The sequence below is a fragment of the Mastigoproctus giganteus genome, chromosome 6 (assembly GCF_048544385.1).
Source record: "Mastigoproctus giganteus isolate SK-2022 chromosome 6, ASM4854438v1, whole genome shotgun sequence".
Classification (NCBI taxonomy): Eukaryota; Metazoa; Arthropoda; class Arachnida; order Uropygi; family Thelyphonidae; genus Mastigoproctus; species Mastigoproctus giganteus.
The window spans coordinates 239,017,813-239,033,517 of NC_143580.1; the positions used below are offsets into that span (position 1 = coordinate 239,017,813).

Here is a 15,705-nt window from a genome sequence, read left to right on the forward strand (position 1 = left end):
TGCTCAGATTACTCATAAATTCAAATAGAGTTAAGGCAATTGTAGAATATGTGTGCGGAAATTCACGTTTAGTCAGCAAGTGGTTGATAGTTGGAACAAACTTCCATATGTTGTGGAGGTCAGCAACTTAAATAAATTCAAGGCAGAAGTAGACAAACACTTGGACTGAATGGGTGAAAAGGGAAAGGTGGTTTTTTTTTTTTTTTTTTTTTTTCATGATGCTATATAAGCTTGCTTTCTTACATCATATGCCTCTACTAATGCTAACTTTTCTCCAAAGGAATATCATGGGGATTGTTAGCAACATGCCTTGTGATGATGCTGTCATTCAAATCAGTCTGAGATTGGAAGTGCTTTGAGATATTCCCATTACCAACATTCACAAGGATCAAGGTGGTTAAACTTCCTAAACCATTGGCAAATGATGTGATTATCACTAAATGTGCTATGAAGCCTCTGAGTTACTGGCTGACCTAAATACTAGTGCTTAGATAATCCGGTATACATTTCTGGGCTCTGAAATCGAGCCTGATCAAAGAAAAATAGCCTATTTTTGAAATTTGCTGTAAACACACACCAAGCAGTAACGCATGGACAGTGGAAAGGTAATTTTTTGGCAGTGCCCGGAGGTGATGATCCATCTGACAAATTTGGATATACACATTGCCACTTAATTGGAAATGAGTTCCATTGTTCCCAAGATACTTTCTGGCTACATAGTAATAGTAGTAGCCATATAGTGCAAGGAAGCCACAGGCTTTTGCTGCACTGGCCAAAAAAAAGACTATATAACAAAATACAAATTATTTGCTTCCTCACATAGGTATCTATCCAGTTGATGTATGAATTTATTCAGACTATCAGCCTCAACTACCTGTGGAGGCAACTTGTTCCAGCAATCAACGAACTTCATCATGTAAACTTCTCCCCCTATGATATGAATTTATGCTGCCTAGCTCAGGAATTCTCTATAATAGTGAAAATTCTTCCTTCATTCATTTTACTAACCTGTCCTCTCAGAGCCTTGTAAACCTCAATCAGGTCATCTCTAAGGTACCTGATTTTGAAGCTCTGTAGCCCACATATTAAGTCTTTCCTGTATGGTCGCCCTTTTTCCTATCTCACAGTGCTTGTTGTCCATTTTTGGACTCTTTTAATAAACTACGTCTTTTTTTTTTAGATAAAGTCTCCATACTTGAACACAGTATTCTGAATGTGGTCTCACAATTGCCTTGTGCAGTGAGACTGTGACCTCCATTACTCTATAGGATAATATTCGATAAATCATTGATAGGACGCCATGGGCTTTCCTGATTTCTTGTTTATACTGCTTCATATCTGCCCGTATATTACTTACAGATTCCATTTTTCCTCTACTGTTTTAATTCAACCCCACCACTGTATGTTTTATTTTGGGGATGCTATTCCCCGAGTGTAAGACCTTGCATTTTGCTACATTAAAACATAGCTACCACTTTTCTGATCATTCTTGCAGCTGTTCAAGTCATCCTGAAGGAATGCTGCTTAGTACTGATCATTAACTACTCTACCGATCTTTACGTCATCTGCAGATTTTGACATCAACCCTTCTATCCCATTGTTGATGTTATTTATGAAAATCAGAAACAACGGTGGTCCAAGGACTGATCCTTGTGGGATCCCACTTCTGACTTTACACCAATCTGAAGAATATCCATTAATCACAACCCGCTGCCACCCAGTTCTGTGTTGCAGCCACCCAGCAATACATCTTTGAATTTTTCCAGTAATCCTAGCATGTTACAGCTTGTACAATAACCTCTCATGAGGGACTGATTCAAATACCTTGCTAAAATCCAATACATCAGAATTGTTCACTACATCCTGCTCATATGTCAAAGTATAAATTCAAACTTACTATGTTAGTTAAACATAATTTACCTTTAAAAAAACCATTGTGTGTTATTCAGAATGCCATATCTATCTGTCTAAATGTCCCTGGATTGCAGTTTTAATCATTGCTTCTAAGATTTTTTCCTGTCACTGAAGTCCGACTAGCCGATCTGTTGTTACAAACTTTACTCTTAGAACCACATTTATGTATTGGTGATACATTGGCACTTCTCCAATTCAAAGGAATCTCTCCCGAGTCCAAAGATGCCCTCATAATTAACTTCAAAGATTGTATGCACTCCCTGGTGGTCTCCCTCAAAATTACTTGATATATGCTGTCAGTTCCAGGAACCTTACTTGCTTCCTTTATGGGTTTAAGTTTTTCTAATAAACAGTAATGTGTAATTTTGAAATTGCTAATTTCATATGACTCAGCCTCTCTTGCATAGAGGCTGTGCAAGAGAGACTGAGTACCTGTTTCATTCATCTGTAACATCAGCTGCATTATCTAAGACTTTCCAACACCCAGTGCACAAAGGTCCGATCTGATTCACATTTTTCTCCATGGTATTCACATACATAAAAAAGTCCTTGTCCCCATTCATTGCTCTCTTAGCCAGTGCTTTCTCTTACACAGCCTTAGTTTCTCTAGCCTTATCTTAAAAAGTACTGAAGCCTACAACAGGTACAAGTTGATCTGTAATAGTACCACAAATAAGTTCAGGAAGACCAAGACTATATAGGATTAAGAATGAAATCCAGGGACATTTAGATATATATGGCATTCTGTAGGACATACAACATGGCTTTGTTAATGGTAAATCATACTTAACTTAGTAGCCTATTTTGACACATTATTCATGTCATGTGCTGGATTTAGGGAATAATTTCAACATAGTTTTTATTTGGATTTTAGCAAAGTATCTCACTCAGTCCCTCAGGAGAGGTTACTATATAAGCTTGAACAGGTTGGGATTACTGGTAAGATTCTAAGATGGATTGCTGGGTGGCTGCAGGCAAGAGAAGGCAAAGGGTTGGGATTAATGGATATTCTTCAGATTGGTGTTACGTCAAGAGAGGAGTCCCTCAAGAATTGGTTTTGGACTAGTGTTCTTTCTCATTTTCATAAATGATGAAGGGATAGAAAGGGTGATGTCAAAATTTGCAGGTGACATAAAGATTGGTGGAGTTGTCAATGATCTGTGCCAAGCAGTACTTCTTCATGAATGAATTGAACAAACTTCAAAGATGGTCAGAGAATTGGAAGCTATGTTTTAATGTTGCTAAATGCATGAATTTACACTTGGGGAATAGCAATCCAAAAATAAATTATACAGTTGGTGAGGTTGAATTAAAAACAATGGAGGAGGAAAGGGATCTGGGAGTTAGAATATGGGCAGATATGAAGTTTCTTGAACAGGCAGCCAGAAAAGTCCATGGTGTCCTATCGATGATTTATTGAATGTTATCCTGTAGAGATAGGGTGGTCATAATCCCAATATATAAGGAAATTGTAAGACCACATTTGGTATACTGTTCAAGTATGGAAACCTCATCTGAAAAAAGACATTGAGCTTCTTGAAAGAGTCCAAAGATGGGCAACTCAAATGGTGAGATTGGCAGAAGGACACCTGTATGAGGAAAGAGTCTGATTATGTGGGCTACTGAGCTTGACAACAAGGCACCTCAGAGGTGACCTGATTGTGGTTTACAAAGCTCTGAGAGGGAGTAGTAAAATGAATGAAGGTGGTATTCTCACTGTTATAAGAAATTCCAGAACTAGGGGTCATAAATTCACCCTAAAGGACTTGAGATTTAGATTAGATTGTAGGAAGTTTTCTTTTAGCCAGGGCACCTCCATAGCCAGGTGGGCAGGAGCAGCAGTGCGTAGCACATGCTTCTTGATTAGACCGGGGGTTCACGCCCATGACCACCAAATACGGAGGATGCGGAAAGGTCAGGGAATGACCACCGCATATCCCGTAGCAATATGGCTTTAGTTGCTAGTGCTCCTAAAAACCAAATAACAAACAACAAACAAACAATCTTTTAGCCAGCGAGTCATTGATTGCTGGAATAAGTTGCCATCACAGGTAGTTGAGGCTGACAACATTATTCAAAACACCGATTAAGCCAACCCACCACCCAAATCATAGGTTATATGTGGTTTATGACTCATCTCAATTCTAACTTTAGCTGTTTAAAACATTTTAAAAGCTAAAAGAAATTTCAAAATTTTAACACAACTCAATTTTCGGAGAGTGCTCATGCCACTTGGTCCTAGTCACGAGGAATTAGACTTTGGACAATCATTGCACATCCCGCTCATCCCAATGGACTAGGTTTCCATTCCTGCCACCGGGAGGCATACTCTACTGTCTAACTTCCACTGTGCTCGTGATTTAAATATAGAAACAACAAAATTGTTAAAGGAAGTAAATTTGCACCTTTCTACGAACATGCTCCAGAGGAACTGCTGTTCCAATCCTCCTAAAGACAATTCTAGTTGACTCCTAATGTCAACACAGTTGTTACATTAAAACTGGAGTTTTTACATATGGGCTGATGTGTCTCCTCTTCTCTGCAAATACAATTTTCACTATCTACTAGGCCTAACTTGAAAACCCTCTTTGCCTGTTAGAAAGGCTGCATTTACCCCGAACTGCTACCAGGGTTTCTTTCTCACCTCCAAGATGTCTACTCACGGTAAGAACTTGTATGTTACTCACCCCTTCTCCGAGATCTCCCATCACCTTGCCAGACCTGTACCAATTCACTCAGAATTCTTTTCTTCTCTTCCTTGACACCTTGTCTTTTATGCAGCCTTTCTTGATCTTGACATGAACTTATGTTCAAAATCAGGCTTCTCAAATTATTTTTAGTGCAATACAACTGTGCTGATAAAATGATTTGCAGATCTGCCGGTAATCTGCCAGAGATCACTAGTAATGCTTCTGTCGAAACTGTTCAGCCCGCTCTAGTAATGGATAAAAGAGTGAATCTTTGAGCTTGCATAATATACTTTTTAACTACAGAATTTGTCATCCTGTGAAGCCAAGCTATAAAGCCATAGGAAACGATGGGTACAAATAGGCAATCATACAGTAAATTCAGTGCTCAGCTTAAACTATTATTCCATCAATTCACAGTTCTTCTAAATTTCTTCCTTTGTATACTACCCCTAGAGGCAGTGTACAAAATACTCTGAAGTTTTTTTACATTAGCATTAGTTGAGGCATATGATGCAAGAAAGCAAGCTTATATAGCATCAGCCAAAAAAAAAAAAAAAAACCTTCCTATTTCACCCATACTGGTCACTCAAAATATTTGTCTAGTTCAGCCTAAAATTTATTTAAGCTATCAACTTCCACAATAACAGATGGAAGTCTATCCCAGCAATCAACTACCCACAGGCTAAAGGCAAACACGCACATCTATTCTACAACTGTCCTTTCTCAATTTATATCTATGCCCCCTCAGGTTCTTAATCTGAACAAGGAAAGTATCCTATCAGCATTGAGCCTGCTCAAACTATTCAAGGCCTTATATACCTCAATCATATCACCTCTCAGGTGCCTAGTCTCGAGATGCTGCAACTTGCAAAACTTAAGCCTTTCTTCATAAGCGCACCAATCTTATTGCCCTTCTCTGTATTCGTTCTAGCAAATCTACATCATTCCTAAAATGAGGCTTCCAGACCTGTACTCAGTACTCAAGATGTGGCCTGACCATTGCCTTATACAAAGGGATAATCACCTCCTGTCTTGGATAATCAACTCCTTGTCCATAGCAAAATTCCTATATATCATTGACAAAACTCCATGACCTGCTCTGGCAGCCCATCTGGACTGCTCAGAGAACTTCATATCTGACTGCACAATTACTCCCTGGTCTTTTTCATTCTCCACCTCCCTGACTGTAATTGTCTGTATGTTTCTCTTGGATTACTGCTACTCATATGCAGTACTTTACATTTTTCAATGTTAAACTTCAGTTGCTTGTCAGCCCATTGGCTAACTTTTTTAAATCCTGTTCAATAGCATACTGTCTTTACTATCATTAAAACCTCTGCCAACCTTTGTATCATCTGCTAAATTAGACATTAATCCTGATATACCTTCATCAATATCATTGATAAATATACAAAACAACAATGGGCCCAGCACCAAACCCTGGGGGACTCCACTGATAACATTAGTCCACATAGAGCAGTGTTCATTTATTACCACTCTCTGCTGGCTCCCACTCAACCATCCCTTTATCCATTGCAGAAACTTGCTCTTAATGCCGTACGACTCCAATTTGTATGGCACTCTTCCATGTGCAACCGTATCAAAAGCATTCCTAAAATCCAAGTATATGATATCAAAATTATTTTTTGCATCCAGTTCCTTTGTAAAAATTGTAGTATCCAATTAGATTGGTCAGATAAGACTTCCCCTTAACAAATCCATGGTGTGTCTGAACTATTACCGAGTCTTGTCTAGGTGATCCTGTATCACCTCTTTAACCAGTGACTCCATTATTTTTACCGTAACAGAAGTTAAACTAACAGGTCTATAATTATTGGTGTCACCCTTTCCACCACTTTTGTGAATTGGGGATAGATTTGCACATCTCCAGTCAATGAGTACCTCCCCTGACTCTAAATATGCTCCTATAATTGGCACCTCCGTAGTCAGGTGGACAGGAGCAGCAGTGCGTAGCACACGCTTCTTGATTAGACCGAGGTTCGAGCCCGTGACCACCAAATACGGTGGATGCGGAAAGGTCAGGAAACGACCACCGCATATCCCTGGAGCAATATGGCCTTAGTTGCTAATGCTCCTAAAAACCAAATAACAACAACAACAAAAACAGCTCCCATAATTATGGCAATGGGTTTGCTTTCTTCCCTTGCTGCCTCCTTCAATATAACTGGATGGATTCAATCTGCCTCAGGTGCCATTTTTATGTTTAACTTCAACAATTTGTCCTCTACTTTGCTCTCAGTTATTACAAAATCACTTAGCTCCCTGTTAGAGTTTGATAAACTTCTGGCATTTGCCTCCTTGAATAACTCCTCATGGTGAATGTAGATGCAAAATACTCATTCAGTTTATCAGCTATTTGAGCAGGATCATCAATAGTTGAACCATCTATGTTAAGTGGAACAATCTGTTCCACCTCCTTCCTTCTAGAGTTTACATAAGTAAAGAACTCTTTGCTGTTTTTCTTTGCATCCTTTGCCAAAGATTTCTCTTAATCTGCCTTTGCCTGCCTAACCTATTTTGTGGCTTGATTACAGACTAGCTTATATCTGCCATAGGCTTCTGTGTCTCCTAATAATTTATACGCATCCCATGCATTTTTCTTCTCTGCTACGAGCCTCATTAATTCATCTAACATCCATTTAAGTCTGATCCTTGAACCGTATTTCTTAGTTGGTAAGAAAAGCCTAGTAGCCTCCAAGGTTAAGTCCCTGAAGCCTTCCCATGTAGAATTCACCATTGGTAACATCATCAGTTGGTCCCACTGTATAGAATTTAAAAACTGTCTGAGACCACTGTAGTCACCTTTACGAGAGCAAAATCCCTTACCCGATTGTAGTTACATCGTTAAGTAAATACCACATCAGTACACTGTAATCACTGCCACCTAGTGGTTCCTTTATCTTGAAATTCTTAATTCGTGAATAAACACTGCTGATTATCTGAACAAGAGTATTACTCCCTCTGGTGTCCTCTTGAATGTTGCTGTAGGAAACAGTCATCCAATAAATCCACAAAAGTCTTGCTAGTTTACGAATGACCAATCCACAAGTTCCACTTAATATCTGGAAAGTTAAAATCGCCCATTACAAGACATTCTGATTTCCTGGCCCACTCTATTTCTCTATACAACTGTTCATTGTACTCATCAGAGTCAATAAGCCTACAACACACTCCTATTCTTATTTTCCATTTCGCAGTGTTTATGTCACACCAAAAAGACTCTACTTTGCACTGTCCACCCATGTCATATGGATGCAGTTCCTTAGATTTTGTGTTTCTTAACTAACAGCATATCCCTTCATTCCTTCCTACCCTGTCTATCCTTTTTTGTACACATTGTACTTCCTAAATTCAAATTCTGCACTGCTTATATCTGTGTGACACCATGTCTCTGATATCCCAACATTCTCTGCCTTTGATGCCTTGATCAGTACTTCAAATTCATCAAATTTATTTAGTATACTTCTAGCATTGGTATACATGCAAGTATACATGTGCCTGTTCTTACTCTTAGTTACCCTAACACAGCCCATGTATTTACTTGTTCCATGATGACTCATAGCAGCTCTTAAAACTCTCAGCATTACTTGGTCTCTAGCCTGCTGCTCATTACAATAGAAGCAGTGCAAGAATCACTTTCGCCTCTGTCTGTGGCTACTGTTAATCTTTTAGTCCACGAAATCTCCCAAGCTAACAGTTTTCCAACCCACCTAACACTGCCTCGATAGCATAAGCAAATATTCTTGCACCCTTGATATTTAAGTGTATCCCATCGCTGTAGAAGCAGTTTCTCCTGTTAGCAAGCACAGACCATGCTGAAAAAAATTCTACCCCATTAACCTTGCACAACCTCACCAGGACCGAATTGATTGACAAGGCTCTCATCATATACTCCCTCCTATCATGTCTGGTCAGGATTGCAGACACTTTCAAATTTAACCCTAACTTGTGACTTTTTTTCAGCATTGACCCGTACTTGTTAAGTAAATGTGCAGATATCTTACTGCATAGTTAGGTACTGGGTGATTCGTTTTCAGTTAATGGCTGTTCTCTTTGAGATTCATCCTTTTTTCGTGTGAGATTAATATGCACTGTAACTGTGTGAATTGTCTGGATGACTTCTGTTATGTTTGTGAAGAAGTCACGTTAGCTTCAAGGAAGTGTCCCTTTACTCATGCCATAAAAAAAGGCTTTTTTATGGCTTGAGTAAAGGGACACTACCCTGTTGTTGTGTAAGTTGGTAGTTTAAATTGATTCAAGGAAGAACTGGACAAACCTGTGGATTGAATGTATAGGTGAAATGGGAAATTTTTTTTTTTGCCTGATGTTGTATAAACTTGCTTTTTTGGATCATGTTTTTATATAAAACTGGCAGACCTTGATTTGGTTGTATATTTCAAGATAAATTCAGAGTTGAACTGATACTTGTTCATGTGGTCTTGGAAGTTCTTATAATATATTTATGTAAAAATATTGTCCTTGGTTTTTGATTTATGAACATCAAATATAAGAATATGTGGGCCCCTTATTTTCGTTTCTTCTCATTTTAGACCCTGGTATTTGACCACTGGGTTGTTTCTGATTTTTCAGCATTCTCTTTAGTTGTTTCTTCTATATTAACACTGGTGTTTCATACTTTCTTAAGCCTTTGATTTTGAAATTCTTAAACTATGATTTCAACTTGTTTGTTATAGTTTGCTTGACATCTTCAGTAGAATCCAGTGGTTATCTTCAGTTGGCCTAATTATTATAATATTGTCCTCTGTCTTATAAGTATTTTTCAGGGTTTGCTGTTTAGTAATTTTTGGTTCCAGTTTGTTACACTTTAAAGCCTGCACATATGAAAGGGAGCTTTGTTGCTTTTGCTTCTCTCACTCAAATTCTTTTGTCTCAAGCTTTGGTTTTAGAACCTCATTTTCTATCTGGAGGTCAGTGATTATCCTTTCTAGGCACATCCAGCATTCTATTATTTGTCTGTGGACAGAAGCATAGTGTTTTGTGGAAGGTACCACCGGTGGTGTGGACAGAAGCATAGTGTTTTGTGGAAGGCACCACCGGTGGTGTGGACAGAAGCAGTGATCCTTGATTCTGCCAGATTGGGCAGCCATTAGTTCTTCAAGTTGTAGCCTTGTGGATATAACATTATCCAGGACAGCTGCCTGGAATATTACTTGGTTTACTTCTGTAGACTATATTATCAGTAACCCCTAACTGTATTGTTTCCACAAGTTGTGGGAATTCTTTTCTGGATCTGGTTTTGATCCTGGTTCTTTTTCTTTGATGCTGGTGCAGCTCTACTTATTTCAGCCTCTGAAATATGTTGAGAGTTATACTCATCATTATTTGGCCTTTTTAAGCAAACAACAACAGGGTGTAGATCCTGGGTGTCCATTTCAGAATCAGAGGTCATTTTTCCATTTTTTGGTCCATAAAATTTTAAACACCAGTTTAACAGCTTTGATGGCTTCAAATTAGGTATAGTAAGTTCCAAGGTATCCAACAGTAGTTTATATATGAAGAAATTCCTACTATCAGCAGAGATTGAGCTTTTGAACGTTAGCTTAGAAATGGGGAGGGGGATGTAAATTCCTGCTGGTCACGTAGTGTACATAACATTTTCCAATAATACAAAAAAATTGATCAAATAACTTATCACTACATTTATTAGTCTTATCTTTATAGACACTAATTTCAATAGTTTCATTTTGTTTCATTGAGATAGGAGCATGAATGCTTGTCCATCGAGGAAACAAACAACTGTGAGGTATAATAATGGTGATGGTCCTTGATTGTAGGAATTTATAATGGTCAGATTTCAGTAAAAACTTGAAGAAAAGCAATAAATTAAATTCACCCAGTAGTCCTTATCTTTCTGAAAATGTTTATATCTTCTGATTCATAATTCTATCAAAAAATCTGCACAAATCAACCAAAAAGTCTTTGCCATGCACTGAATTCTTCCAAAGAATTCACTGAATTCTTCCAAAGAATTCACTGAATTGTCACGCTTGCCGAATTGTCATAGCTACCAATTGTCTTTCACTAAATTTTCGCATACAGTGAAATGTCGTTCACCAAATTGTCTCATATACTGAACTGTCATGATTTGCTATTGTTGCATATAGTGAACTGTCATGCACCAAACTGTTGTACAGCAAATTGTACAGCACCGAACTGTTGCACAGCAAATTGCACAGCACCGAACTGTTGTACAGCAAATTGTCTCATATTTGAATTGATATGAACCCCTTTGGATAGTTTCCATTCCAAATTTGATCTTTCTACCTTTAAAGTGATGCATTTTGATTTTAATCACCTCATTTATCAAGTTAAATGAGGGGGGAGTGTATGTGTAGAAAAGAATGATGAATTAAACAACTTTTATATACAAGTGCATTTTTTCTTTCAATTTATCTCTATTCTTTCAAAAAATATGTAATTTTCACCTCATCTTTGTTAATGAATACTGAAATCAAATTTACTGATATTATATTTATTCAGACAGTTCTAAAAACTTGGGCAGACAGTGGGATGATTGATTTAATTTTGACCACTGGAGGCACTGGATTTAGTATCCGAGATGTTACTCCTGAGGTAAGAGTCTAGCTTTGATACTTAAACTTAAAGTTTAATACTTAAATTTAGTTAAACTGTTATTCTGTTTCAGAGGCCAGATCTGCCTATCAGAATTATTTTAACCCTGCCATCCGACAGTGGAATTTATGCATGACTATATAGTGACAGGTGAATATAGAAGGAAAACAATTTCAGAAAAGTGATGGTAAAATTCCAGAGGGAAGTAATAGGTAGATGCTATATATTGGAAATATCGATATGAGACATTTCTCTGGAATTAGATAGAAATAGGCAGTGGTGTTGCATTAATAAGATAGGATATTACAGATTTTAGTGTTATTAGTGGCAAATTACGTACGTAAGAAAGCAAGCTTTTACAGCATTAACCAGAAAAAAAAAAAAAAAAACTTCCCACATAAATCACTGTCTGACCCCCCCCCAATTTGTCTAATTCCTTTTTGAATTTATTCAAACTGCCCAATTCCATGGCTCCAGTTAAAAGTTTGTTGCAACAGCCAACTACATTGGAAAGAAAATTTCTGCACATTTCTACTATAACATCTATCCATCCTCAGTTTAAATTTATGTCCCCTCGTTAGCATTTAGTTTACTCCATTCAAAGCCTTAAACACCTCAATTAAATCTCCTTGCAGTTGCTTAGTTTCCAGATGCTGCAGTTTGTAGAACTGAAGCTTTTCTTGCTGTGGCGACCCTTTTGTACCCCCTCACTAATCTCATTGCCCCCTTCTCTGCACTCATTCCAATAGATCAATCCTTCCTAAAATGAGGCTCCCAGACCTGTATTCACTTCTCAATATGTGGCATTATCATTGTCTTATACTGTGGGATAATCATATCTTTATCCCTGCTGACAGCATTACTCTATATAACTGCCAAAACCCATGGACTTCCCAGTCATCCTGTCTGCACTACTCAGGAAACATTGTGTCTGGCTGTGCAATTTCCCCAGATTATTTTTGTTTTCTACTACCCTCAGTGTTGTTTTGTGTAGTACCTTGCATTTGTCAGTGTTAACTTCAGTTGCCACTTCTGCTCATCTGCCTAATTTTTATATATCTTCTTGGTAGCTTACCCTGATCAGTGTAATTATTCACCCTGCTAACTTTTGTATCATCTGAAAATTCTCAAGTGTAAAATTCCTGTCAAGATGCATCTGCATTACTTCTTTAACAATGGAACAAAGGGTAGCTCTTACAAAAAAAGGCTTAAGTTTTGCAAATTACAGTGTCTGGAGACTAGGTACCTGTGAGGTGATCTGATTGAGGTGTATAAAGCCTTGAATGGTTTGAGCATGTTCAGTGCTAATGGGATTCTTCCTCTTGCTCAGAATAATCACCTGAGAGGGCATAAATTCAAATCAAGGAAAGATAGTTGTAGGATAGATGTGCAGAAGTTTGCCTTTAGCCAGCTGGTGGTTGATTGCTGGAGCAAACTTCCATCTGTCGTAGAAGTTGATAGCTTAAATAGATTCAAGGTTGACATAGACAAACATTTGTAGCAAGCGGATGGGTGAAATGGAGTGGTTTTTTTTTTTTTTTTTTTTGGCTGATGCTGTATATAAGCTTGCTTTCTTCCATCGTATGCCTTTGCTAATGATAATGCTAACTCATCTGGTGAGTTAACATTATCTCATCTGCTGATCTCATCTGGTGAGATCGGCAAAAGTGCATCCAAATGAGGTCTTCGAATATATGAGTTGCACAGCTTGGAAACTAGGCACCTTAGAGGAGATTTGATTAAGATGTTTAAGGCTCTGAGAGGTAAAAGTAAAATGAATGAGGATGAAAATTTCTTGATTATAAATGATTCTAAGAGGCCATCAATTCAAGTTACTTGGGGGGGGATGCTTAGACTGGACTGCAGGAAATTTTATTTTTGCTAGTGAGTTATAAATTACTGAAATAGGTTACCTACATGGGTGGTTGAGGCTGACAGTTTGGGGAAATTCAGAGGTCAGCTGGATAGTTACCTTCTGGAGTAGGGGAATACACAGGTTGTCGGTTTCCTTTTGTTTTATTATTTATTTAATTTTATTTTATTATTATTGTTAGTTTAATTATTTTTTTTTATTTGGCAGGTGCAGCATATTATATCATATTATAATATTAAATTATAATCTTATCATAATATTAAATATATCATATTATAATATTATATAATAATATATTATAATATATTTATCATAATGATTATAATAAATCATTATAATGATTTATGCACCAACATCAAGCCATGATGATGAAGAGGTTGAAGAAATGTACACCGAAATTGAGAGTCTTCTAGATGAGCAGAAAACCCACTACACTATTATTATGGGGGACTTCAATGCTAAGGTTGGAAAAAGACAATACAGTGCAGAAAGGGGAACTATAGGAAATTTTGGAATTGGTGAAAGAAATGAAAGGGGTGAAAGACTTGTGGAATTTTCAGAATATCAAGGACTGTCAGTAATGAACACTTTTTTTCATGAAAAGGGGTGAACAGAAAGTGGACAACGGAAGAGTCCAAATGGATTAACAACTAATGAAATCGACTTCATCCTCATTAACAGAAGATATATTGTGAATGATGTTACCGTCCTGAATAAGGAAAATGTTGGAAGTGATCACAGAATGGTAAGATATACACTTGATATAGATGTAGGAAAGGAAAGGAAAAAACTGACTCGAGTAAATATTACAAAGGTCTTTGAGATAATAGAAGAGGAGATAAAGCAGTATGTACTGGAACTTAAGAACAAGTTTGAGTTTCTGCAGACTGCTCAGAACCAAGATATCGACGAGGAATATTACAACTTTCTGAAAGTGATAAAGCCCAAGAAACCTATAGGGAAAAAAAAAATCCAAAGAAGAAAAAATTAGTCAAGAAACACTTGTCATGATGAACCAAAGGCGACAAAAGAAGAGCAAGAAAAACACTGACAGGGAGAAAATTGAATATACTGAGTTATGCAAAGCCATCAGAAAGAGACTCAGAGAACACATATAAAGATTTAACACAAGAAAAGTAGAACAAGCATTAAGGGAAAACAAAGGATTTAAATCAGCAGCCATGAGCAGTAATACAGAAACACGAATGATACTGAAACTGAAGAATAGCAATGGTGTACTTATAAACAGCAGAGAGGGCATAATTCAAATAGCAGAAGACTACTATAGAGAATTATACAAGGAGCAAGGGAATAATGCCAGCAGTGAGGAAGATGGATTGCAAAGTAGCAACACATACGACATACCTGATATTCTTCTTGATGAGGTACAACATGCATTGAAGAAAATGAAGAATCAGAAAGCCCCGGGGGAAGATGAAGTTACTGTAGAGTTGTTAAAATTGGGAGGAAGAGACATAACACAAAAACTCGCAAGGCTCTTCACAAAGTGCATTCGAAAAGGTGTGACGCCTAAGCAGTGGAATAATGCAATCATAGTTTTGCTGTATAAGAAAGGAGATAAATTGGAAATTATAGACCAATTAGCTTTTTATCCCACATCTACAAGTTGTTCACAAGGGTCATTACTAACAGATTAGAAAGAATACTTGATGAGAATCAACCAAAAGAGCAAGCTGGCTTTAGGACAGGATTCTCAACTATAGATCACCTTCACGTAATATCACAGCTAATGGAGAAAGCAAATGAATATAAAACACCATTATGCCTGTCATTTGTGGATTATGAAAAGGCATTTGACTCCATACAGCATAAGGCAATGTTTCGGGCACTGGAAAGACAAGGCAGAGATACCCCACATATTATGATTTTGAAGAAAATATATGCGAGTGCTACTTCCTTTATTAGACTAGACAAAGACAGTAGGAAATTTAAAATTGAGAAAGGAGTTCGACAAGGAGACACAATATCTCCGAAGCTGTTTACTGCTGCCTTTGAGGAAGCTTTCAGAAGATTAGACTGGTCGTAGAAAGGAGTCAATGTGAACAGAGAGTACCTAAACCATTTACGATTTGCAGATGACATTGTGGTTATAAGCCACGATCCCAAAGAATTAGAGGAAAATCTTAATCAGTTATGCACAGTTAGTAAGGATTTAGGACTAAAGATGAATATGGCTAAAACAAAAGTAATGATGAAAAAGTATGCTACAGAAAGGGAAATAATGATTGAAGGAGCAGTGATTGAAAAGGTGGAGTCATATACTTATCTGGGAAAGTTATTAGCTGTAATAAGATAAATGACTGGAAGTCAAGAGAAGAATAAATTTTGGAAGGATAGCATTCAGGAAATACAGTCACATACTGAAGAGCAATATCCCAGTTTGTCTGAAACGTAAAATAATGAACCAATGTATACTCCCCACCATGACTTATGGAAGTGAAACTTGGGCACTCACCAAAAGAATGGAAGAGAAGTTGAGAACTACACAGCGAAGACTGGAACGAATTATATTTGGAATGAGTCTGTTAGATAAGAAGAGAAACACATGGATTAGGCAGCAAACTCAAGTAAAGGACATTCTTATCAAAACTA

The 15,705-nt window shown here is 37.4% G+C and overlaps 1 protein-coding gene across 1 annotated transcript in view; it reads left to right on the top strand.

Annotated features, from left to right (window-relative positions):
• cin (Molybdenum cofactor synthesis protein cinnamon) overlaps positions 1-15,705 on the top strand; it is a 321,839-nt gene that overhangs the window by 83,493 nt on the left and 222,641 nt on the right. Inside the window, exon 5 of the mRNA XM_090376470.1 lies at positions 11,127-11,219. Within this exon, the coding sequence (XP_090232596.1) occupies positions 11,127-11,219 (93 nt within the window). The remainder of the gene's footprint in view (positions 1-11,126; positions 11,220-15,705) is intronic.